This window comes from Pleurodeles waltl, chromosome 6 (genome assembly GCF_031143425.1).
Source record: "Pleurodeles waltl isolate 20211129_DDA chromosome 6, aPleWal1.hap1.20221129, whole genome shotgun sequence".
NCBI lineage: Eukaryota > Metazoa > Chordata > Amphibia > Caudata > Salamandridae > Pleurodeles > Pleurodeles waltl.
This window is the reverse complement of record NC_090445.1, coordinates 1,363,495,764-1,363,521,308: the sequence shown is the minus strand read 5'-3', so window position 1 is coordinate 1,363,521,308 and position 25,545 is coordinate 1,363,495,764. Positions and strand designations below refer to the sequence as shown.

General features: G+C 46.1%; 1 protein-coding gene across 1 annotated transcript in view; it reads right to left on the bottom strand.

The window, feature by feature from the left end:
* Positions 1–25,545, bottom strand: part of CDHR1 (cadherin related family member 1) — a 408,684-nt gene that overhangs the window by 9,354 nt on the left and 373,785 nt on the right. Inside the window, exon 16 of the mRNA XM_069240657.1 lies at positions 16,953–17,207. Coding sequence (XP_069096758.1) covers positions 16,953–17,207 — 255 coding nt within the window. The remainder of the gene's footprint in view (positions 1–16,952; positions 17,208–25,545) is intronic.

The following is a 25,545-nucleotide window of genomic DNA, read 5'->3' as shown; positions in this document are numbered from 1 at the left end:
ACTTTTCCAGTACAAGATGGTGGATATCACCATTGTTATAGAAATGCTGGAAAGGAAGGCACTCATGCAAATCCCAAATATCGTCCATGGTCGCTTCCTGAGGCCCAAAACATAGGCCTTTACCCTTGATCTGATCTGGAAATGTCAAAACATAAGAGAATTCATCACTTGTAAGAATATGCTTTTATATCAATGTAACTGTACTTTGTTGTCATTCAGTTTTTAAATGGTCATAACATTTGATTTGTGGTAATTCGCATACAGTCTTAAGACAGTCAGCTCAAGAAGAGGGCTCTTAATGCACTCTAAGGGTCACACATTTCATAGAAACAGGGAAAATGAATTTACGGTTAAAAAAGAAATGCAAGGCCTATCCAATCTTCATTTTTGCTACTTGCTCTTAACAGACACATCTTACCTCATCTTCAGTAGCAACCTAATATAAAGGGACATCCTTTACCAGGTAGGAATATACTCAAGGTCCTTCCCCTCAGATGGGCAGCCACAAGTGCCTCTCTAACACTGCCAACTTCTTGCACCTATACAGGCACCATCTACCACTTCAAAGGGATGTAGATTTTCAGTGGAACAAGAAGCATCCAGCCCTTTGACAAATTGTATAACCTTGTAATGCCTGGTAGGCAACTGGTAAGGCAGTTCGGTCCTGTTATCAGAAGTGCCGTGGAGGTGCAACAAGCGTGTGAACCATCTTTTTTTGCCCCAGAGCACTTGGTTCCACACACTAAAGAAATACACTTTTTTAATGTTGAAGCAGTTGTATCAAATGTTTACAATTATGTTTGTTGCACAATATACGTGCCAAATGTTTTCATGGCTCGGCTTGTGAACTGACTCTTATAGCCTAGCCAGAACCAGGTTTCAGCTCTGGCTTGGCTCGCCTATTAATTTTCCTCTTTACCTACCTCTGTTTGTGACACAGGCTTAGTACTTGGATTAGAAGTCACTTCATAAAATGATTTGTAAGAGCCGAGCACTAAACACATTGAAACCTACCTAAATGTACTGATTTGACAACTCTATCACAACAGCTTCTTTTAGTAGAGACAAAAAGAGTGTACACAGTGAAAATATATTTAAAATAAGTGTCCCCAGGGCAGGGTTTCAGGACATTATGTTGTATGTGGCCATAGTCATTAGGTCCTGGGCAGATCTACCAGGTCCAGATTGGACAGGCAGGAGCATAGCTCAAGGGGGTTGTTTGGGGAGTGACACCCCAAAATGCATTCTTGGCTCCGTAGTTGGATCTAAGGGCCCAGAGTCTGGTCTGCTATGTCTTTGTCAGTTTTTCTCATTGTTCTCATTTCACTATGGATTTTTAACTTTTTGGGTCAGGATCTTAAAGGCTTGGAAAGCTGTGCCAATCTCAAGCTTATAGGCATGCTACTGGCAATCAAATAGTCTAACCAGTGGCATTCGCGCAGCTAGCATTCCAATCCATCATTTTTCACCCACTATGCCATTCTAGACAGAGGCCCACCTAATGCAAATCTGTACTGACACTGCTCCTAATGGAAACCGTTCATCCTTAACCTTGGTCATCTTACCCTGTTACCTTGCAGTTCACTCTAATTTTAGTTAAGGAATTTTAGATTCACACCCTCCAATCTCACTGACTAAGCTACCCCCTGTCCAACAATAACACCCTAAAACATGCAAATACCATGACTAGGGATGGGTGAAATTATTCCCTGAAATTGTGAAAATAGATTATGTTTCACAAATTCAACCATGCAAGTATATTAGCAAAAAGGTTAAATACTGTGATAGAAGCACATCAGAAATGTCCTAACAAAAAAACCATACCTTGTTAGCTGAAAGTGTTGTCAAGCAGAATTACTGGAAGAAAAATATGTTTTAGTACTTCTGAATGGACACTTTTTCAACCAATTACTATAGGGACCTGTATTAGAGTATTCTGAAAGTATTTGACCACCCAGTCAGAAAAACTGTGTCATGGGTTTCTCATGACTCCTGTGTGGTTGGCAATCTTGCAACTGTCTGTGGACGACATGTAACAGGTTACAGGTAAGTTATAGTTAGGAATTAGAATTTTTTAAAAACATACAAATTCACTGCTTAGGGCAAGGGGTATAGTTACTTGAGATAACTCTATAACAGGTGAATTTCTATGGTTTTGTACGTTTAAAATGTGAGCCTAACTATGACGTCCCTGTAACCTTTGGTTTTTCACTGAATATATAAGTATATATATATATACACACACACACACACATATTCATAGGTGTGTGTGAGTGTGTGTGTATACATATATATATATATATATATATATATATATATATATATATATATATACATATATATATATATATATATGAGTCCAGCAGGGTTGTGGTGTGATGTGCCATCCTAGTTCAAATGCTGTCCCTCAGTTGACATCAAAAGTGGTCTTGGCCAAGGTTCTGCTGCTGCTTGTATCTTATCTAACAACAATAACATGAAAAACTGAAACTACTCAGAAAAGAAACCAAATCTGATAGTGTAAATCCCCATTTCAGAAAACTTAGCAATGGCAAAGCCAAATAGTCTCACCTTTAATACCGGGAGCCAACCTTTTGGCTTTATCAGTGTATTTTCTAGATGGCTGTCAAACAGGCTAGTGCAGTCCATATGGCATCTTGTATATGTATTTTCTTATGTTTTATGACAAACGTTTAGACAGTGGCCTTTGTGCATGCACACATATGCCTGACATTCATCTTGGAATGTTTTTATTTCGTTTTAGGTTGCTAGAGGACGATATTGGTTTTTCTCATATTTCTATGCAATGTAACATGCAATGGCAAGGCCAAAAGTATGAGTATTAGTGTCAAAAAGTAACAGGTGACAGCAGAAGCGGAGTGGTCACTCCCTGTACTGGAGAGCAGAGTAAGGAAAGGAAAGGAAGTGGAGGATAACATGAGAAACAGAAGAGAGACTGGGGTTAACCTTCCATGAAATGCCATGGCTTTAAGATCAGCACATCAGGCCAATGACAACTCACAAACAATGCAAACCATTTGCTAAATGGGTCATAACAAAAAATTCAGCTGTCTAAAAGCCTCTCTCTCACTTTTGTATGTAATATACTGTACTTTTAACATGGGGTTTCTGACAGAGAGCTACAGCTGTCTGTAGGCGACACATGATAACTAGGCCGGCTACCTGATAACATCAACAGCGGAACACAAGCACAGGGAAATTGCAATTATTAACTTTACCCTTTTTGCTGCTTACGCATGTTTCAAACTGAAAAATAGAACTTTCCCACCTACTATGGAAAAAATATCACGGCATCTGCTTTATTGTACCAGGCTATGAGAGCTTCAGGAGAGGCGCCTGACACCTTTCTGACGAGCACATGCTCTCGAATACGACTTTCACATATGCCGTTCATGGTTAATTCAGAGTGGCAGGAAACAGCCGACGTGTGAACGGTAGCATTAGACTCAAAGGCTAGGCACATTGATCTAACGAGCCAGTTTTATAAGTTCCGCATGATTTAGATGAATATATTACAGTCTAAAGACATGTTAATTACATAGGACCAAGGTCAAAAGGATTTAAAAATATCATCACGTCTGCAGTACAAAAGGCATTAATCAATCAATCAAGGATTTATAGAGCGCACTAATCACCCGATAGGGTCTCAAGGCGCTGGGGTGGGGGGAAGCTACTGGTCGTAGAGCCATGTCTTGAGGCGTTTCCTGAATGTCAAGAGGTATTGGGTCTGGCGAAGGTGGAGCGATAGGGAGTTCCAGGTCTTGGCGGCTAGTTGAGAGAATTACTATACTCTATAAAGCCAATTAAAAACTAGCTACGCATTATTGTGAAACACCATTCACAAAAAAGAATAATTCAACACCAGGCATGGGACATACCAATGTGCACAGCAGTAATTATTGCATCCACATAAAACAGGCATTTTTGCTGCTGCGAAATGTCATTGATGCAAGGAGAAATGGAGCAATAAACTGCAGGTTTATTTTATGTAATATTCTGCTGCAATACTCGTAGACATATTAAAATCATCCAGGTGGTTTTTGTAGTCTGGCCACAAGAGGTCCATAAGAAGCCACTGAGTAAATAGTCTACTCAGGATCTCAATTTTATCGAGGTAACAAGTAGTATGGCTTGGCTTGTCACAACTAAACCTCTTTGGAGTGAGCAAGATATGAGTCTGGTGTGGGTTTCTGGGAGTGCCCAATTGCCTTGAAGAAAATCCTGCCTGTGTTGTAATTTTCAATGATAACCTTTTAGTAGTAGGTACCACTGGCATAAGTTTAGAAGTTATATGGATCTGTGCTCACATCATTTTTTCTTGAACTCCAGTTGCATAGTGACTTGTTGGGAGCTCTTTGCTCCATCACAATTCCGAGGGATGTTCCTTAAAGGAACAGGAAGTGATTTGGGGCATGGACATCTGCTGTCACCTGTAGAGTGAGGTTGAAGTCTTGCATCAATGGTCTGTTCTGGGGTCTCATGCCAGAGACAGGCAGCTGTTCTCAAGGATTGTCCTACTGAATATCGCCCACAGAATATCATAGTGCAAGAATATTGAACAGCACAAAAGGATGATGGACAGAATGTGGGAACTTTTCAAACACTCACCCCTAGTCACAGACCTGGGTTTAATCCATTGTTGTTTTGCTCACCATGCTGCCCCAATTTAGACCCAACCATATGCAAATCAGTCTTGACCCTGTTCCCCAGGGGAACAGTCCAGCCGAACTGCCAAGCCAAGTTCTCCCTGGACTGGAAGAAAGCTTCCTGGGACCAGTTTCAGAGTATCACCCTTCATCAGCCAAGCAGGCTTGAATTCAGTGGCACAGTGAGCACGGGACCCACATCTGGGTGCACCCTTCGTCCTTAGGGCAACTTTAGCAACACAAAAAGATGATGGACGGAGTGCTGAAACTTTTCAAACACTCACCCCCGTCACAGATCTGGGTTTAATCCATCATTCTTTTGTTCACCATGCCACCCCAGTTTGGACCCCGCCATATGCAAATCAGTCTTGACCTTGTTCCCCATGGGAACAGCCCAGCCCACACTGCCAAGCCAGGTCCTCCCTGGACTAGAAGCAAGCATCCTGGGACCGGTTTCAGGGTAGCACCCTTCATCAGCCAGGCTAGCTTGAATCCAGTGGCCCAGATCTTTGTGACTGGGGGTGAATTTTTGCATTGTTCAGCATTCCATCCATTATTTGCTCTTTTTGCTTTTGTCACCCTAAGTGGTAAGGGTATGCCCAGACATGGGTCCTGTGTTCATTGCGCCACTGGATTCAAGGTAGCCTGGCTGGTGAAGGGTGGTGCCCTGAAACCGGTCCCAGGATACTTGATTCCAGTGCGGGAGGACCTAATCTGGAAGTTTGGGCTAGACTTTTCCCTTATTTCACATGGCTGGGTCCAAACTGGAGTGGCGTGGTGGGCAAAAAAATGATGAATTAAGCCCAGATCTTTGTGACTGGATGTGTATCTTTACATTTTTCAGCATTCTGTCCATCATTTGTTCTTTTTGCTTTTTTCGCATTAAGTGTGAAGGGTATGCTCAGACGTAGGTTCTGTGCTCACTGCACCACTGGACTCAAGCTAGCCTGGCTGATGGAGGGTGATACCCTGAAACCAGTCCCAGGATGCTTGATTCTCTTCCAGGAAGGACCTAACTTGTCAGTTTGGGCTGGACTGTTCTCATGGGAACAGGATCAAAACTCATTTGCATATGGCTGGGTCCAAATTGGGGTTGCGTAGGTGGCAAAATAAAGATGGATTAACCCCATATCTTTGTGACTGGGGGTGAATGTTTGTATTGTTTAGAATTCCATACATCATTTGATACTTTTGCAAGAACATTGAGTGGCAAAATATGGAAAGGTACATGCATGTCCGGAAGCATAGATTTTCCAATCCTAACTCCATGTACCTTGAATATAAATGTACGGTGTAGGTACATCTATGTTGAGCAGTGCTTAATTTGTGCTTGTTGTTTCCGGTGCTGAGCACCAGCACTTATTTTTGAGTGCTGGCCCTTATTCTTCTGCCTCAAGCATTTGCTGTCAGCAAAAGACACATATGGGAAAGACAGAGGAAGAGAAAAACTAAAAAGCGTCACAAAGATAGAAAGCTGCTAGAGTGAGCTGAAGGGGCAGGGAGAGGCTTCAAATGGATTGAAGAGGCCCGAGATGGCTTCAGGATCACACTGGCTCAGTATTCCGTGCTCGCACATTTAAATGCAGCACCCGTTTGTTTAAGAGGATGGCTTTGGACACCGGTATGTTTTTATTTACAAATTAAGCACTGATGTTGAGTAAGGTAAAGAAATCAAGACTTAATTACCTATAGTTTTTTACAGTATTTTGTCCTTGATTTTTTCTCCCATCAATATTCCTTAGTCGATATTCAGGGTGCACATATTGTCAAGTGCATCCAAAGCAAACTCTTAAACCACAGATTCATTGTAATGTTAACCTCATGCGTAGAAGCTGTGTTGACAAGGTCAAAAGGGATATCAGTATATTCATCCCAGATGATGTGGTGGGGTGAGTAGCAGATGAGTTTTTATGGTGGGGCAGATGAGGTCAAAGCTGTTCTACTTGTTTTAAACTGGAGTCACATTGTGCAAAGCCAGTGGTGACAGGTAGACCAGTAAAAGCTTTTTTCAGAATTTTAGTTGGAGATTTAAGTCGCTGTGGAAGATGTTGATTTACTAGATGAAAGGGGCAGTTCTTAGGAGGGAATTCACATCTCGAAGTTGAAAGCAGGTACACAATTGAGTACTTATTGGCTTGATTGTTTGATGAATTGTATTCTTTACTTCCAATGCTGACGTCAGAGAACTATTATTGTATTTGTTTTTTAGCTTCCATGGGAGAGCAAGGGTTTTCTCACTCTCTCGTGCACTCACAACTTCTCCCTTCTCTTATCCCCACCTTAAGTATTTGTTTCCTACTTCTTTTTAACAAAATTAAAATGTCCTTTTAAGAATAACTGGCAGCTGGTTGCTGCTACCAGACCTTCACTTCCCGCTTGTTTTATGTTCATCCTACCAGTGACTGAAATGGAAATCCAATAGTGTAGATACTTACAATCCCAGAGTTCCCATTTTTTACTGAGAAGTGCAGCTCGCTTCCATTAAATATTGCATATCTGCAGAAAACTGTATTAAGTATTGCTTACAAAAAATGCTCTTTTGGAGTTAATAGAACGTAATATACACCAGATGGGACCCAACGTTTGTAACAATATTTAGGTCATGCTAATACTGTCCTAGGCCTAAATGCCATTTTTTTCCTTGTCAATCTTTCTCTCAGAAGAGTTCGGGAATCCGAAAATGCTAATTATGTTTGAAGCATTAAGTGCTGTAAATAGGGATGTCTTTGAATTGTTTAAGCAAATCTCATGCTCCAGATATATGTCACTCTCCAACAACCAGCTATATTAAACACCACGTGCCTGATGAGTGGAAGCTGGAATAGGGCATTTGTCTGCTAATACATACAATCAATCAGGATTTGTAGAGTGCATTAATCACTCATGAGGGTATGTAGGCACTGAGATCCAGGCTGCTCAGGGGACTTCCAGGTCTTGAGTCCCCTTCTGTACTCCTGAAGGGAGGGTGAAGTCTAGAGGTGGATGGGGAGGGCGGCGTCCCAGGGTTTTGCAGCAAGGCATAAGGACTGGTCTCCACTGTTGCTTTGGTACATGCAGGGGTGGTGGGTAAGGTCGAGCGAGGCTGAATGCAAGAGTCTGGAGGGTTGGTGAAAGCTCAGGCATTGGATGATGTATGCTGGCCCTTAGTAGTGCAGGGCTTTGTAGAAGTGAATCAGAATCTTGAATTGACATCTCTTATGAACAGGGAGCCAGTAGAGTTTTTGCAGCGGTGATGTGAGTCCATCTGGGGAGGTCAAGGATGAGTCTGGCCATTGAGCTCTGAATGGTCTGTAGTCTTTTCAGGAGGTGTGAGGTAATTCCTGCTAAAGGTGATTTGCAAGTAACTGGTGATGAGGGCTTGAGTAATAGAGCATCTGGTGGAGACTGGGAGCCATTTGAAGATCTTTCGAAGCCTGCGCAGAGTGAGGAAGCAGGCAGAGGAGATTGCATTGATCTGGTTCCTCATGGTGAGTTTGCTGTCCAGGATGATGCCAAGGTTCTGGCAGTGGTCTCTGCGGGTAGGAAAGGGTCCCAGTTTGGTAGGCCACCAGCAGTGTTTCCACAATGAGGTGGTGTTCCCAAAGATCAGAACCTCAGTCTTGTCTGCATAGAGCTTGAGGTAGTTGTCTTGCATCCATTTGATGACACTGGTCATGCAAGGTGGAATTTAGCCTTTGTGGTGGGGTCTTCGGACAGAGAGAGGATGAGCTGGGGGTTGTCTGCGTCACAGATAATATTCAGTTTGTGGTTTCTGACAACGGTGGCTGGGGAATCATGTGGGTTTTGAACATATTGGGTTTGAGGGATGAACCTTCCAGGATGACACAGATGATGTTCTTGAGGTGAATGGAGGAAGGCAGACTCTCTGTGTTCTACTGATGAGGAAAGGTGCAATCCATTTGAGGGGTTCCTTTTGGATTCCAATCTGATGAAGCCTCTTGATCAGGGTGTGGTGTGGCACAGTGTGGAAAGCTGCAGAGAGGTCGAGGAGGATCAGATCAGCTGCTTCTCCCCAATCTAGGAGGGTTCTGATGTCGTCTGTGACAGTTAGCAGGGCTGTTTTGGTGCTGTGGTTTGTGCAGAATCCAGTTTAGGACACGTCCAGAAAACGTGGTTGATGGCCTTTTCAAGGGTTTTGGTGGGAAAGGGGAGTAGAGAGATGGGCCTGTAGTTTTTGAGCTTGTTGGGTCAGTGGACGATTTTTTGAGGGGGGGTTTGATTTCGATGTGTTTCCATTGATGTGGGTAGGTGGCCGATATGATTGCTGGTGGTGTTACTGCAGAGGTTGAATATGTGGTGTTGACAGAGGTCCGTGGGAGCCCCTGAGTGGATGGAGTGAAGGATGTCGGAGGTGCTCGCGGTGGCGAGTTGGTTCGAAACAGTGATCCTGTGGTCAGAGGTAGCACCTATGGGGCAATGAGGCTGTGGGTTGTGGTTCAGCGTTTTTGTAGATGGTGGAGATCTTGTAGTGGAAGAAGTCTGCCAGGGTGTTGCAGAGTTCTCAGGAGGGGGTGATGATGTTTTCAGTCACTGAGGGGTTGGAGAACTCCTTGACAATACTGAAGAGTTCTTTGCAGTGGTTGGAGCTGACTTTAATGCAGTCAGCTGAGGCGTTCCTTCTCGTTTCTTTCAAAAGTCAGAGGTACCGATTGGGTGCTGGTTGAGACTTGAAGGTGCTCCGGTTGGTGGGCTCCTTGGTGGTGTGCCATTTCATTTCAGTTGTTTGCAGTCACATTTCATGGTTCTCTGTTCTGTGGTGTACCAGCTGGCTTGTTTGGAGGATCTGTTGGGTTTGGTGGGCTTGTAGGGGGTGACTCAGTTGGTGCTTTCGGAGATCCAGGTGGTGAGGTTTTTGACAGCCTGTTCAAGGTTGATAGAGGTCTGGGGGTGGGAAGGCATGAGGATGTTGGTTCATTGACTTTTGGACACTTTGTTCTAGCTGTGATATGAGATGCTGTTGGCAGTGCTGGGGGCTGCTGTGAAGGTGAAGTGGACAATTGTGTGGTCCATCCAGGTGAGCTTGGTGGCGTGGCTGTACTTGAATCTGTTACTGGCTATGAAGATCAGGTCCAACATGTGCCCTGCAATGTGTGTGGGGTCTATGACTATCTGAGTGAGGCCGATGTTGTTCATGCTTTCCAGAAGGTAGGATGTGTTGCTGTCATTGGGGTCATCAATGTGAATATTGAGGTCTCAGAGGAAGATGTAGGGCCCAATTACGACTTCGTGGACGGAACAGCCCGTCCACTGAATTCCTGACGGGTAGGTTGCCGCCAGTGCGGCCGCCTCCCCGTCGGCTCCATTACGAGTTTCCCACTGGGTCAATGGGCAGAAACAGAGTTTCCATCCAGTGACCCAACGGGAAACAGCCAACAGCATTTTTGCCGGCCCATAACAGAGCTGGCGGCAATGCTGTAGTGCCTAGGATGCATTACCACCCGTCACAAAGTTCACTGTCTGCGAGGCAGACACTGAACCTTGCGACGGGGCTGGCCAGGTGTCCCCTCGCTGCCCATGCCAAGTGCAGGGCCACCCTGGGGCCCCTTGCACCCCAACACTGCCAACAATTTCATGGCAGTGCTACCACCATGAAACCACTGGCAGAGAAGGGAGTCGCCAGCACTGCCACACCGTCGTGCTAATGAAAAGTTGTGGTGCTTACAGTCCAATCATGGTGCTACCGCCACAGTTTTTATGTTGTGGTCGGACCACTGCATTGGCCGTCAGGTTTGTAATGTAACCTTTGCTTGTTTCAGTTAATTTTTATGTTTTTTTAACATGTAGTTATTTTCAATACTATCAATCAATCAATCAATCAGTGAATTTATAAAGCGCGCTATGTACCTGACAGGGTTTCGAGGCGCTGGGGGGGGGGTGCTGCTAGCGTTCGAAGAGCCATGTCTTGAGGAGTCTCCTGAAGGTGAGGAGGTCCTGGGTCTGGCGTAGTGAGGTGGGGAGAGAGTTCCAGGTCTTGGCGGCGAGGAAGGAGAAGGATCTGCCGCCAGAGGTCTTGCGCTGGATTCGGGGGACGATGGCGAGGGCGAGGTTGGCAGAGCGGAGTTGACGTGTGGGGACGTAGAAGTTGAGTCTGGTGTTCAGGTAGGTGGGTCCGGTGTTGTGTAGTGCCTTGTGTGCGTGGGTGAGGAGTTTGAAGGTGATCCTTTTATCCACAGGGAGCCAGTGGAGGTCCTTCAGGTGGGGGGAGATGTGAAATCGGCGGGGTATGTTGAGGATCAGGCGGGCTGATGCGTTCTGGATGCGTTGGAGTCGTTTGATGTCTTTCGTTGGGATGCCTGTGTAGAATGCGTTGCCGTAGTCAAGTCTGCTACTGACGAGGGCTTGAGTCACCGTCTTCCTGGTTCCTGTTGGAATCCACTTGAAGATCCTGCGGAGCATGCAGAGGGTGTTGAAACAAGAAGAGGAGACGGCGTTGATCTGTTTGGACATGGTGAGTGCAGAGTCGAGTACGAAGCTGAGGTTTCGTGCGTGGCTGGCTGGGGTGGGTGGGGGTCCGAGGGCGGTGGGCCACCAGGAGTCGTTCCATGCCGAGGCGGTGCGTCCTTGGATGAGGACTTCCGTCTTGTAGGAGTTGAGCTTCAGGCAGCTGTTGCTCATCCACTCGGCGATGGATTTTAGTCCCTCGTGGAGGTTGGTTTTGGCGGTGAGCGGATCTTTGGTCAGGGAGAGGACGAGCTGGGTGTCGTCGGCGTAGGAGATGATGCTGAGGTTGTGATGACGGGCCAGTTGTGCGAGGGGGGCCATGTAGACGTTGAACAACGTTGGGCTAAGAGAGGAGCCTTGGGGGACGCCGCAGATGAGGTTGGCGGCTTTGGAGCGGAAGGGTGAGAGTCAGACTCTCAGGGTTCTGTCGGAGAGGAAGGATGAGATCCAGTTGAGGGCTTTGTCTTGGATGCCGGCTTCGTGGAGACGGGTTAGCAGGGTGCGGTGGCAGACTGTGTCGAAAGCGGCTGATAGGTCGAGGAGGATGAGGGCTGAGGTTTCGCTGTTGTCCATTTGTTGTCTGATGTCATCTGTGGCGGCGAGGAGTGCGGTCTCAGTGCTGTGGTTTCTTCTGAATCCAGATTGTGAGGAGTCTAGGATGGAGTTGTCTTCTGGGGAGTGGGCGAGCTGTGCATTGACGATCTTCTCGATGACCTTTGCTGGAAAAGGGAGGAGAGAGATTTGTCGGAAGTTCTTGAGATCGTTGGGGTCAGCCTTGGGTTTCTTGAGGAGGGGTTGGATTTCTGCGTGCTTCCAGCTGTCCGGGAAGGTGGCGGTGTTGAAGGAGAGGTTGATGATCTTGCGGAGTTTGGGGGCGATGGTGGCGTCGGCTTTGTTGAATACGTGATGTGGGCACGGGTCCGTGGGAGAGCCTGAGTGGATGGAGTTTATGGTTGTTAGGGTTTCGGCGTCGTCCACTTGGGTCCAGGTGGTGAGGCGGCAGGCGTGGGAGGAGTCGACGGGGGTGGGGTCTGGCGGAGGTGCGGTGTTGAAACTGTCGTGGATGGCTGCGACTATACAATAATCCATCCACCGCTGCACACGGCATTTGGCTGTGCGCAGCAGTAGTTGGCCACAGGACCTGGCTGGAGACTAGTGCCCCATAAGCACCCAACCTTTATTGTGCACGGCCTTCATCTGTGCACAGCAGGGGTTGGCCACAAAACCTGGCCTGCAGCCAGTCACTGCTTCCAACCTCCCTAACCACCCAATCCTACTCTGCATACGGTCCTTTGGCAGTTCACATCAGGAGTTGTCCTCAGCCTATTGCTCTGGGTGTGAGAATAGGTGTAAGAGGGTGTATCTGGGTGTGAGAGTGGCTGTGAGAGTCTCTGTCTGGGTGTGAGAGTGTGTGAATCAGTTTCTTTGTGGGTGCGTCAGCCTGCGTGGGTTTGTGAATTCATGAGAGTTTCAGTGGGTCTGTGAGTGGGTGTGTGAGAGTCTGAGCGGGTCTGTGAGTGAGTGCCTGAGAGCCTAAGTAGGTCTGTAGGTGGGTATGTGAGGGTCTGAGTGGGGCTGTGATTGGGTACAGTAGGGTCTGCGTGGGTCTGTGAGTAGGTGCATGAGTTATTGCGCAAGGGACTGAGTGGGTGTGTGAGTAGGAGAAAGAGATTGAAAAAGAGAAATTGAGAGAGAGACAGTGAGAGGGAGAGCGATAGAGAGTTTTTTAGGCTTTGATGAGTGATAGACTTAGAATGAGATATTTCTGGACAAATTGAAAATACATATTTTTGTCAATTAAAAAGAGTGAGAGCACCTTTCATTTTGAATCTTAAACTTTTAAAGATAAAATAAAATTTAAGTAGGGAAATAACCACAGACATACCTGGACTGGAACCTTCAACTCTCTGTGTGAGGGTCTGTGGCCTTAGCCTTTAGGCCAATTTTTTAAAACTATATTTTTCATTTGGGGCCCTTTACAGGACATCTGAGACAGCAGGGGGAGCCTCAAGGCCTACCCTGTGGTTGCAGCACACTCCCGCCTCCTGCGTGAGCAGGCATTGCTCCAGCAAGCAAGGAGCTGCTTAAAATAGCAGCTCCTGCTTGCTGAGCAGTGTTTTCATCTGTCTTCCCTGCATGCATATCTGTATTCAGGGAAGACAGATAAAAACTCCGCTGTCTGACAGTGGGACCTGTCAGAAAGTGGAGTTATGTTTGCCATGACTTGACTGCAGCTGTCAAAGCCAAGCCTCACGCAAACAGCTATATCTCGGGGGTGAGCACACTGGGAAATAGCAGGAACCGGCCCTGGGGGTGGCACCCTTAGTCAATTTTAATGCACTTTCATTTGCCCAATTACTCACTCTTACATTCACCTCCAGCAAATTCATCAAAAAGATCTCTGGTAAAGAGCCCTCTTGAAGGGTCCGTCAGGCATTGCAGCGCTGGCCTGACAAGGAGCACGGCCCAATGATGAAGCATGTCACTAGATTGTGAATGAGGGCCCTTGTTCCTAGTTTATATATGCTTGCAGAGACCTCAAGACTCCTGCCCCAGTAGGTAGCATGGAGCTCCACTTTCTGGAACTGTGCATCTTGTGTTTTGATATGCAGTTTTTGACCACCAGTGATTATCTACGACAACAGCAATGGTGGCCTTCAAGTGCCAGCAAACCAATATCCCAGAGATCGATTTTCAAAATGGAATAATTCAGTGAGAGTTGGCAGTGGCTTCCTCCTCCCTCTGAAGTTGCCACCTTGATGCACAAAAGTCAAGGGGGCTACATGAGACTTTTGGACCTGGCCCTCTCTGCAGGGTCACCCAATCATTTTGCTTTTACCCTCCACTTTTTGCTGAATTTGTTTTGTTGGCCAAAGGACTCTGTGCAGGACCTGTTTATTTGGCTAATCAGCTGGACCTTGCCAGCACCTGAATACCCTAAGGGGGGGGTGACAAGAAGGGTTCTACAAATCTACTGATTGATTGATAGATTGCGCACTTTACCACTGCTATCCAGTGCTAAAGCACCTGTCCTCTCTCCCCTAACATGGCTAAATTGGCTTATACCCAATTGGCATATTTAATTTATTTATAAGTCCCTTGAAGAGTGGTATACCATGTACCCAGGGCCTGTAAATTAAATCGTACCAGTGGGCCTGAAGTACTTATTGTGTCACTCATTTAAGCAGTACCTTTAAACATGTCCCAGGACTGCCACTGCAACGTGAATGCAGTTTTAAACTGCCATGTCGACCAGGCATTAAATTCCCCTTATCAAGTCTAAAACTACCCTTTTATTACATATAAGTCACCCCTAAGGTAGGCCCTATGTAGGCCATAGGGCAGGGTGCTGTGGAATTTAAAGGCTGGACATGTACTTTTAGGGTTTACATGTCCTGGTAGTGAAAAACTGCTAAATTCGTTTTTCACTACTGTGAGGCCTACCCCTCCCACAGGATAACATTGGGCATTCCATATTACATTTAATAAACTGTAATTCCTAATTGGGAGTATGTGGCTATATCATGTTTGGTGCCTCTGGAAATTAAGGGGGTCATTCTGACCCTGGCGGTAAATACTGCCAGGGCCGGGGTCGGCGGTAGCACCGCCAACAGGCTGGCGGTGCTCCGCCGGGCATTCTGACCGCGGCGGTACAGCCGCGGCCAGAAGCGGAAAGCCGGCGGTGTACCGCCGACTTTCCGCTGCCCATGGGAATCAAGCTGCGCCGCCATGGGGATTCTGACACCCCATACCGCCATCCCGACCCGCCAGGAACAGGATGGCGGTATGGGGTGTTGTGGGGCCCCTGGGGGCCCCTGCAGTGCCCATGCCAATGGCATGGGCACTGCAGGGGCCCCCATAAGAGGGCCCCACAAAGAATTTCAGTGTCTGCTTTGCAGACACTGAAATTCGCGACGGGTGCAACTGCACCCGTCGCACCTTCCCACTCCGCCGGCTCCATTCGGAGCCGGCTTCCTCGTGGGAAGGGTGTTTCCCACTGGGCTGGCGGGCGGACTTTTGGCGGTTGCCCGCCAGCCCAGTGGGAAACCCAGAATGACCGCCGCGGTCTTTTGACCGCGGTACGGTCTTCTGGCGGTTCTCGCTTGGCGGGCGGCTCTCACCGCCCGCCAAGCTTAGAATCAGGCCCTAAATGTTTCAAATCCTAAATTATGGTAAATTTGGAATTTGTATTACAATTGTGAAAATGCCACTTTTTGAAAGTTAGCCTTATGGTGCCGGCAGCCTGTACCTGGGTCATATGACTGGGTGTAGCTGAAAGTTGAGCTTTGTGTATTCCTCCTAGACAGTTAAACACAATAGGGAGTTTAGGCGTGCCTGGATGGTCCATCACTGGAAGAATGGGAGGGAGAAGTTGGGGACAGCCCACTTACACTTGAATAGATTGTGTTCTGCATCCACACAAATGGCTGGAATAAGTGATTTAGCAGTTGCAAACCCTGTAATTTAGATATTCACAGGATTTGTGAGCTTTAAATCACTTAACACATCTGGCTCAAAGGAAAGGAACTATTAGCTTTGAATTCCTGTAACGTACAGACATTCTTTAAACACACAAAAATGACAAACAAATTAAAAAGGATGAAGAAAAGAAAGAACAATGACGTGGTACACCAGCTCATGTCACATTGCACTCATCCTAAAAGAAAGTGTCCTCCAACAAACTCCTACATCTATTACCCACCTGCTCCAAGCAGGTGATAAATGGGAGTGCATTTAGGCCTGCTATGTCTCTCAGAAGGGGGAAATCCATAGGAAAGTGTACATGGATTTCCTGGTCCATCTGTTATTTCCAATTCAGGAGGAAATACCTTGTAATCTCTAGATTTAACTGTGGGGATACTGGTCAGAATTGGACATTACAGCCCTTTGGTATCACCGCACCTAAATCTAGGGAACTTGTTATGAGGCCCATAGCAGTCTTCTTCTGGGGAAAATCATGTAGTGTTGAAACTAATGAATGAGTGAAGTAGAAAAAAAAAGTAATACAAAAATGTTGAAATGTAGAAGATTATAAAATACACAAATGAGAAGATAAAAAGACAGCAGCACATCAGAAATGTAAATAATAAAACAAATTAAGCACAAATATAAATTCTTAACAAATCTTGAAGGGCTCAGAAGGACAGGGTTACAAGAAATCTTTTCTTTGTGGAGTTTTACATGCTACAGGATACCTTAAAAATAGTAGGGGTGAGGATACCTTAACAATACTAGGGGTGGGTGAAAAAGTCCCCTCTGCTGGCGGAGTATGCAGACTTTTGCTCACTACACGCTAAGACTGGAGCACAGAGTTCCAACAAATCTTCACCAACTGCTGCATGGCACAGCTTTTTCATGCATGTGGCTTGCCAATGTTAAGTTGGCAAGCGTGAGTAGGAATTTGCATTCCCTAGTGCGATTTTCAGGCACTAAAACCCGTCCCAGTGAGATTTCTCAACATGAGCAGTCGCAGCAGGTCATGACCATTTAGGTTGAGTAAGCTGCCACTCATGTAGAAAATCTACCTGAGTGGCAAAAAGAGGCAGCACCCTATGGTGCACAACGTGGTGCTGTTCATGCTGATTTTACAGCGTGGGAAAAGCCCCCGGCGCAATAATCATCATGAGCAGATTACCATGCCCAATTCCGCCCACTTGTGGAACTCCACGGAATTTCACTGGTTTTTTTTGCAACTCAGCAGAAATCACGAGTTCTGCCCAGCCCTAAACAACACCAATATTCTATGCATAAGACTGAAACTAATCTTGAGACTTCTAAAGATAACTGAATAAAAAGCCATCATCAGAAAGGTTTGAAAAGATGTTGACTTTCATGTTGCCTTACCTCCTCTGTAACGTCAATTTTTACTACAGCTGTGGTGCTGAAGGAAGGTGAGCCGCGATCTTTTGCCTGCACAACCACGGACCACTTGCAGTCCTTTTTGCTTGTGATGTTCTGGATGATGTCCATAGACTTGATGTAGGATTTGAGTTTGATTTCTCCTGTGCTTGGATCAATATCAAACACATTGTCTGGATCTGCCTGCATGATGGCGTAGTCAACAATATTGTTCGGCTCTTCTGCATCCTGATCAGTGGCCTGAACGTGAAAAATGTAATAGTCATGTTCTGGGTGATAAAGGCATATGAGGTAAAGACCTGCAGCAGCATTTTTGTATGGTTGGAGAACGGTAAAACACAAATAAACCCTAAGATGTTACAAAGATAGCGAGGTCGACACCAAAGTATTTACAAAACTAGGGTTGCTCTCACATCAGAAGGTTCATTTAATATTTAATAGGTACATTATTTTAGGTTCTGGGATGGGCCTAAGCTACTGATTCCTGAAAAATGCCAGCCATAGCTGCCATGAGGCCCAATGTCATGTGTAACATCTTCAACAAGTCCTACCTTTTTAGTCTGCAAAAGGTTGCATTTGGGGACATGTGGTTTATTTCATTATTAAAAACCCCAAACCGCAAAGTTCTGCAGGCTGAAAAGGCAGGATCAGCAGATGTCATTACACCTTGCATTGGGCCACTTGTCATTATGTAATGTATTTTGTGAAGAAGGGACATAATATATCAGATAAAGTACCCCCTTTCTTGACAGTTGCAGGATACTGCAAGTCACCTAAGAGTTAAGTGACCTATAAAGGCCCTGTGCCTCTGCGTGGTCATGGATCTCCTTGGTGAACTGCAAATTTCATCTGATGTACAGAAAGGGTTATTTTATCTCATATATTATATACATTTACATTTTCATTTCACATATTTTAGTCAAAGAGGAAAGAGATAGATGCCGCTAATTCTCCCTCATTAAACCTTTGCAACCAAGTTTAACACATAAGGCAAACAACTGGTAAAACTTTAATTTATGTTTACCAGGCATCAGTTTTCTCGAGAGGCCTAGAAGGTGGACCGAAAAAAAGGTTCCTGTATTCAATCAATCAGTCATTTGTAGAGGGTGTTGCTGTCACCCCTGGGGGTATCTGGGCACTAGGGTGCAATGTCTCTCTCGAAGAGCAAGTTCATGAGTCTTTTCCTGAAGTCTGCCAGTGAGGGTTCAGTTCGCAGAGGGAGGTCATTCAAGGCTAGGCATTGGGGGCAAAGTAGGAAAAAGAGTGTCCACTGCTGCGGATACACCAAATTCTGGGTGTGTGCACGAGGGGCAGAGAGGAAGAGCGCAGATGTCTGGTGGGTTGGTGGAAGTGTAGACAGTGGTTGATGAAGTCCAGTCCATGATCATGTAGGTCCTTGTGGGCATGTGTGAGGAGCTTGAAAAGACATGTCTTCTGGACAGGAGCAAGTGGAGGTGGGGGTGATGTAGGTGCACCTGAGAAGGTCCAGGATGAGTCTGGCTGTGGTTTTCTGTATTATCTAGGGTCCCTTTAGGAGCTGGGAGGATATGCCGTCATAGAGGGTGTTACGGTAGTCGAGGAGGCTAGTGACAAGGGCCTGGTTGACAATTTTGCTGGTGTTGGCTGGGATCCATCTGAAGATTCTGCAGAGCTGCAGAGGGTGTGGAAGCAGTAGAAGACAACTGCGCTGATCTGCAGCTACATGGTCAGCTAACTGTTGACAATGCTGACAAGGATGGGATGTAGGCGTGGGAGTGGGTCCGAGCTTGGTTGTCCAGCAGCTATGTTCCCAAATGAAGGTGTTTTTCCCCAGAGATCGGGATCTCCATTTCGTTGGAGTTGAGCTTCAGGCAGTTGTTCTTTATCCGGTCAGCTACTGTGGTCATGGTGCTGCAGAAGTTGGTTCTGGTGGTGGAAGGGTCTTCAATAAGTAAGAGGATCAGTTAAGGATGTCAGCTAGGGGGTTCATGTAGTTATTGAACAAAGTGGGGCTGAGGAATGAATATTGGGGTATGCTGCAAATTATGCTCTTGGGTGCAGAGGTTAAAGGGGGTAGCTGGATGGTCTGAGTACATCCTGTCAGGAAGGACACGATCCATTTGAGGGTGTTGTTTTGTATTCCAATGCTGTGGAGTCTGTTGATGAGGTTGTAGTGGGAGATGGTGTCAAAAGCAGCTGATAAGTTGAGGATGATCAGGGAGGCAGTTTCCCCACAGTCGAGGAGTGCTCTGATGTCATCAATGGCAGCAATGAGTGTGGTATTGGTGCTGTAGTTGGAATGAAAACTTGATTGTGAGGTGTCCAGTAGGTTGTTTTCTTCCAGGTAGCTGGTGATTGCTGGCCTTCTCAAATACTTTAGTCAGGTAGTGCAGTAGAGAGATGGGTCAGTAATTCTTGAGTTCACTGGGGTCAGCAAAGGTTTTTTTTCAGAAGGGGTTTCATTTCCGGATGTTTCCATTTGTCCAGAAAAACTGCTGTGGTGATGGAGATGTTGAGGATGCTAGTGAGTTCTGCGCTGATGCGGTTGGTTCTGAGGTTGAACAGGTAGTGGGGACATAGGTTAGCCGATGCCCCAGAGAGAATGGATGACATGAGGGCTTAGGTGGGTTGTATGGTGAGCAGTGCCCATGTAGATTGTGCTGTTGGTGTGCGCTGGAAGGGTCAAGAGAGCTGCGGTTAAAGATTATGGGTTGGGGGTCAAAGTTGTTGTAGATGGTGGCAATCTTGCTGTGAAAGTAGACTGAGATGGTGTTGCAAAGTTCTTTGGAGGAGTGGATGGTGTTCTTTGTGGCTGCTGGATTGGAGTGCTCTTTGATTATTTTGAAAAGTTCTTCTGTGCGGTTGGATGCTGAGGCAGTGCGTGTCGTGATGGCTGCTCACTTGGCCTCTTGAGTTGGTGGTAGCTGGTGAGGGCTGCTTTGTGGGATGGTCTATCACAGGAATTCCTGGTGGATCTCCATTGTTTCTCAAGTTTGTAGCAGCTGCCCTTGGTGGCTATGAGCTCTGGAGTGTACCAGATTTTGGTTGGTGATGAAGGAGACATCTAGTGAGAGGGAGGTGATGGTGTCCTCGATATAAACAAACACACCCTAACTAACCCCTTTCTTCCTAATATCATTGAAATCATCCTTATACTCCCCAAAACATAGGGAATCTACTTTGCCTATTAATAAGCTATTTTTTGGATCAAGAAAATGATTGGTGTTCAAGGTATGAGAGAACCATGATTTATCCAAGATTATCTGTCCCGAAGAAGTATGGCTTGGAAGATATTTAAAGCATTCACCTTTTGAGTACTTTTTGTACTTGTAGTTCTGCAATTCAGGAAATTTGAGCCCATATTTATACTTCAGTTGTGCTGAATTTGCGTAATTTGTTTATGCAAATGTGGCGCAAACCTAACTCCATATTTATATTTGGACGTTAGACATGTCTAACGTCAAAATATAGGAGTTTGCACCATTTTTTAGATGCATGCACCTATCTTGTGTCAATGAAATGCAAGGTAGGCATTCCCATCTAAAAAATTGTGCTATCCCCATAGCCCCATATTTATCCCCCCATGCTAAAATGACGCATGGGTGGGAGGAGGGGCTAAATAATGGTGCAAAGCTTTCTTTGCACCAATATTTAATGCCTGGGTCAGACCATGCAATAGGGGACCTGTGGACCCATTCCATTGTTAAAAACCATGAAATGGGTCCACAGGTGCCCTCCACAAGCCCCCCAACACCCCCACCAGAGGGACACTGGAAGATTGGGGACCCTATCCCAAGTAAGTAGGGTAAGTATAATTTTTTTTTGCCACTTGGGGCCCTAACCTTGGACCCCCTGTATGGCACAGGATGCAATGACCATGCCAGGGGACACTTGTCCTCTGTACTGGTCATTGGGGCATTGGGGTACGGGGCATGACTCCTTTCTTTCCTAAGTCAGGAGTCATGTTTTTGGTGGTTGTGCCCCAGGAAATGGTGCTAGCCTGATTAGAGGCACTTTTTTTTGCCTCTAACCAGGCTAACGTCATTTTTTGACGCACAATCACCTTATTCCCTACAGCCACCCCACCACGCTATTGACTTTTTTAAAGACGCTAGCCAAGTTTATCGCCAGTTTGTGCCATTCCTTTAATATGGCACTCGGCTGGCGATGTGGAATGGCGCAAGCCAGTGCTATACTTTTTGCTGCAAAAAGTATAAATCTGGGCCTTGTTTTCTAAAAGTCTCCAATGGTCAATATTGCATTTTCTATCCCCTACTCCAAATATTAGTCAGTAGCTGTGATAGAGAGAATATTCCACAAAGTAGTATCCAAAGAGATCTGCTGGATTCCAAATTCTGCACATCATTTCAAAGGTGAATACTTGTTTGCACAGCCTTCAGTAGTATATCCTTAAGACATCTTCTGTCTCCAAAGTTGAATACATTAATAAATGCTTACAATATAGTGTAAGAGCCAAATAAGGCTACCCGCCGCAAGAGTATTCGATGGCTGACTTTAAAGACTACCCACAACTGTCAAATAGTAAAATCAAAATTCTGGCAAGGCCCAACCTATCCCTAGCATTAGTTTGCATAAACATGTATTTGTTACCTAAGTGATATATTAAAAAGACAACATTTGTTGTTCTAATAAAGACAGAGATGAAACATGCTTAAGAAGTGGATAGAACTGTGTGATATTGGCATCTTTGCATATCTGAGAGGACCTAAGGATTGGCTTTCATATACCCAATCTAGAAATGATAACCCTTATTGTTAGACTTGCCCCCCCTCTGCAGGGTCATCCCCAATCATTTTTGCCTTTACCCCTCCTGTTTTCTGAATTTTGGTTTTGTTGGTATTAGGACTCTGTGCACTTTAAAACTGCTACCAGTGCTAAAGTACTTGTGCTTGCTCCCTTAAACAAGGTAACATTGGCCTATATCTCATTGGTGCATTTAATTTACCTATATGTCCCTAGTCTATGGTACCATGTTGTTGGACCTAGCCCTTTTACAGGGTCATTCCCCAGACTTTTTGCTTTTTGCGTCCTTATTTTTCTGACCTTTGTTGGCTAACGTTTTGACTCTGAGCGCTTTTTCACTGCTAACCAGTGCTGAAGTGCATGTGCTCTCCCTTGTAAAATTGGTATGATTGGCTTATACCTAATTGGCATATTTAATTTACCTATAAGTCCCTTGTAAAGTGGTATCCGTATACCCAGGGCCCGTAAATTAAATGCTACTAGTGGGCCTGCAGCGCTGCTTCGCCACCCACCGAAGTAGCCTGTCAAACCTATCTCAGGACTGCTAGCGCAGGGCCTGTGCGCTCAGTTTTCTGCCGCAGGGACCTGGCATCTAAATTTACTTGCCGGGCCCAGAACTCCCCTTTTACTACATGTAAGTCGCACCTAAGGTACGCCCTAGGTAGCCCTATGGGCAGGGTGCCATGTACGTAGAAAGCAGGACATGTGCCATGTTGCGTGGCCTGTCCTACTAGTGACAAACAGCCTAACTTGGTGTCTCACTGCTGTGAGTGCTGCCTTCTCATAGGATTGCATTGGAAATGCCCTGCCTTATGTGTAGGGGTAATGTCTGATTTATGAGGGGTAGCGTAGGAATGTTTGATATGGTTGTGATAGTGATGAGAAATGCTGCTTACTGGTGTAGGTGTACTTTTTATTACTATTACAGAAATGCCACTTCTAGAAAGTGCGCATTTATCTGTGCTTATCACTTTGGTATTTTGCAGCTTGCTCCAATCCACATCTGGGCAGACTGACAGTTGGGCTTTGTGCATACTTTTCAGACAGCCTGAACACAGAGAGGGTGGAGGTGTTAGAGGTGTATCAACATATTGTAAAGCCTTCCTGGGCTAAGAAAAGGGAGAGGCAGGGCACACGCGGCATTTGTAAAGGCTGTGCCCTGACCTCTCACAATAGGGTCGTTTACCCCCCACTGATGTTTGGAACCTGTGCTGGAGGAGAGAAAGGGCACTCCCATAACCAGTTGTAACTGGTTGGAACCCCCTCTCCTCGCCATTGTAAAACCACTGTAAATCTAGTATAAGTACAGGGGAATTTCCCCCACAATTTAGACATCATTTGACATCACTTTTAACTCCAGGAACTTTACCTGGAAATGGGCAGGACACTGTAGAGAGGACTCACCAGGACCACCTTGGACTGCTGCAGCTGTGCTGACCTGTGACCTGCCTGGTCACCAGGAGGAACTGTCACTGCTTGCACTCCCTTGTTGTGCTGACCTGCTGCTGGGCTCCCCAGCCCTGTGTCCCCTTCTTCATTGACTGTCTCCAGAGGCAGGGTGCTGTGGCCCCTGACCTCTGTAGAACTTACCTGGCCCCTAGAGTGCTACTGTGTTGAGGCAGGGCCATTTTAAAGCACTCCTCGTTTTGCTCCACAATCACCCCTGCGGCCCGGGGTCACAGTGAGGCCTTTGCGCTTGTAAAAGTCGCTCTTTGAGGCCCTCTGAATCACCGCCGCAGCCCGGGCGTTGAATTATCGTTAAGTGCAAGGCTCCCAATGTTTTCAGTGCCCCCAGGGCACGAGAAGAAGTCCAGAGGAGCAAGCGTGCTCCTGTCGGCGCCCCCGGGGCACGGCCTGCTCTCTGGAGCACCCCCGGGGCACCAGCTGCCTCCAATTCCCGCAGGGTCATCACGGCGACCCAGGAACAGCTCAGGACACTCGCGCGCCATGTCAGGTGCGGGAGAGTGCCTTCTCAGGCCCCAGGAGGGGTCCGAGCTTCCTGGGAGCCGCATCGCAGGACTCGGGGAAGGAGCGGGGAGCGCCCCCCTTCCCCGGTCTCTGCAGTAGGAGCAGGACGCTCCTTTTCTCTTTAAAAAATTCAAAATAGGCATTGGTGACAAACCGGGAAGCAAGACCTCGACGGAGGTCCCTTCCCCCTCGCCCCTAATTGTTGTTGGGCCTGGCCTGGCCCCAACCATGAGGACAGGCTGTGCGGAGGCCGAGGCAGGCCCCCATCCAAATCACGAGCTGACCACCCCTCTCCCACAGGAGCACCACTTGGCCACCGTGAGTGTACAGGAGTGCCGGGTGCCCCCCATGCTCCTCTTTCCAGGCACAGGGAGTGCCTTGTCAACAGGAAATAAGGTACTTTCTAGCAACATAGTGGCTAAGTGAGCCAAGTAGGGACCTAGGAGGATTCATAGGTTTTACCTGCTTTTCCTGCCATTACATAAACGTGCTAATGTTCCTTTTATGGTCATGATATGCTGATATGTATTTTTTAATTACTTGTGATATGTTCTCTAGTGTTCCTTTTATGGGTATTTATGAGGTATTCATGACAAGTGCATAGAATTCTTATCGTAATTCCTGACTTCTGCTTATGTTGCAGAATCTTGAGTACTTACGTGTTCTAATGTGACAACTGCATATTTTTGCAGACTATTAGTAACTTGTGTAACGTTCTGGCAACTGCTAAGGTAGCAGGATATTGCTAACGTGTAATTTGGTCTAATTATGTTTTGTTCAATACAGTTTATTTTTACATAGCTAAGTGTTGTGTTTACTTTGTGGTGTACATTTTGCATCACATGTGTTGTGTGTGTTGTGCAACCGCTTTACACATTGCCTCTGGGATAGACCTGACTGCTCGTGCCAAGCTACCAAGAGGGTGAGCAGAGGTTATCTTGGACGTGTAACTCCCTTGCCCTGACTAGAGTGGGTAGGTTTTGCTTGGCTTAGGTGCATACCCTAGCCAACCAAAAACCCCATTTCTAACACATGTGTACCCAGGGTCTGTGAATTAAATGTTACTAGGGGGAAGAAGCACTCATTGTGCCACCAACTAAAGTAGCCTTGTAAAACATGTATCAGATCTGCCACTACAGCTTGTATTGCAGTTTTAAACTGACATTTCGACCTGTCAAAATAAACCTTTAGCCTGGCCCAAACATTCTTTTGTTAATACTTATACATCACCACTAAGCTAGGCCTTAACCTCTCCTAGGGCAGGGCATGTGGCTTTCAGTTTTACATGTCCTAGCAATGAAAAACTTCTAAAGTCGTGTTTCCCTGTTGCAAGGCTCTCTGTCCTAGAGGCTAAAGCTGGGTTGCCTTATTACACTTAATAAGTAATAACTTCAGCATGGCTTGGGAGAGTATAAAGAAATGATGTTTACACTCAAATGAATTGTAAGTTAAAATTCTCTTCAACAATAAAGTCAAATTTTAAGTTACAATTTTAACAATGCCACTTTTAGAAAGTTGGAATTTTCCTACCCAAACCAACTGTGCCTTTCTCTCAGTGTCATGGGACATATGACTGTGAATGACTCTGTGGTTGTGGGCTGTATACTGCTTGAGACATGGAGACAAAGTAAGTCCATGTGTGAGGAGAGATGATCTTCCTGACAGGATGGCTAGGGAAGGGCTTCCCCCTGCCCTGATTACAAATCAAATCAAATCAATAACATTTATAAAGCACGCTACTCACCCGTGCGGGTCTCAAGGCGCTAGGGGGAAAGGAGTTACTGCTGCTCGAAGAGCCAGGTCTTGAGGAGTCTCCGGAATACGGTGTAGTCCTGGGTGGTCCTGAGGCTGGTGGGGAGGGTGTTCC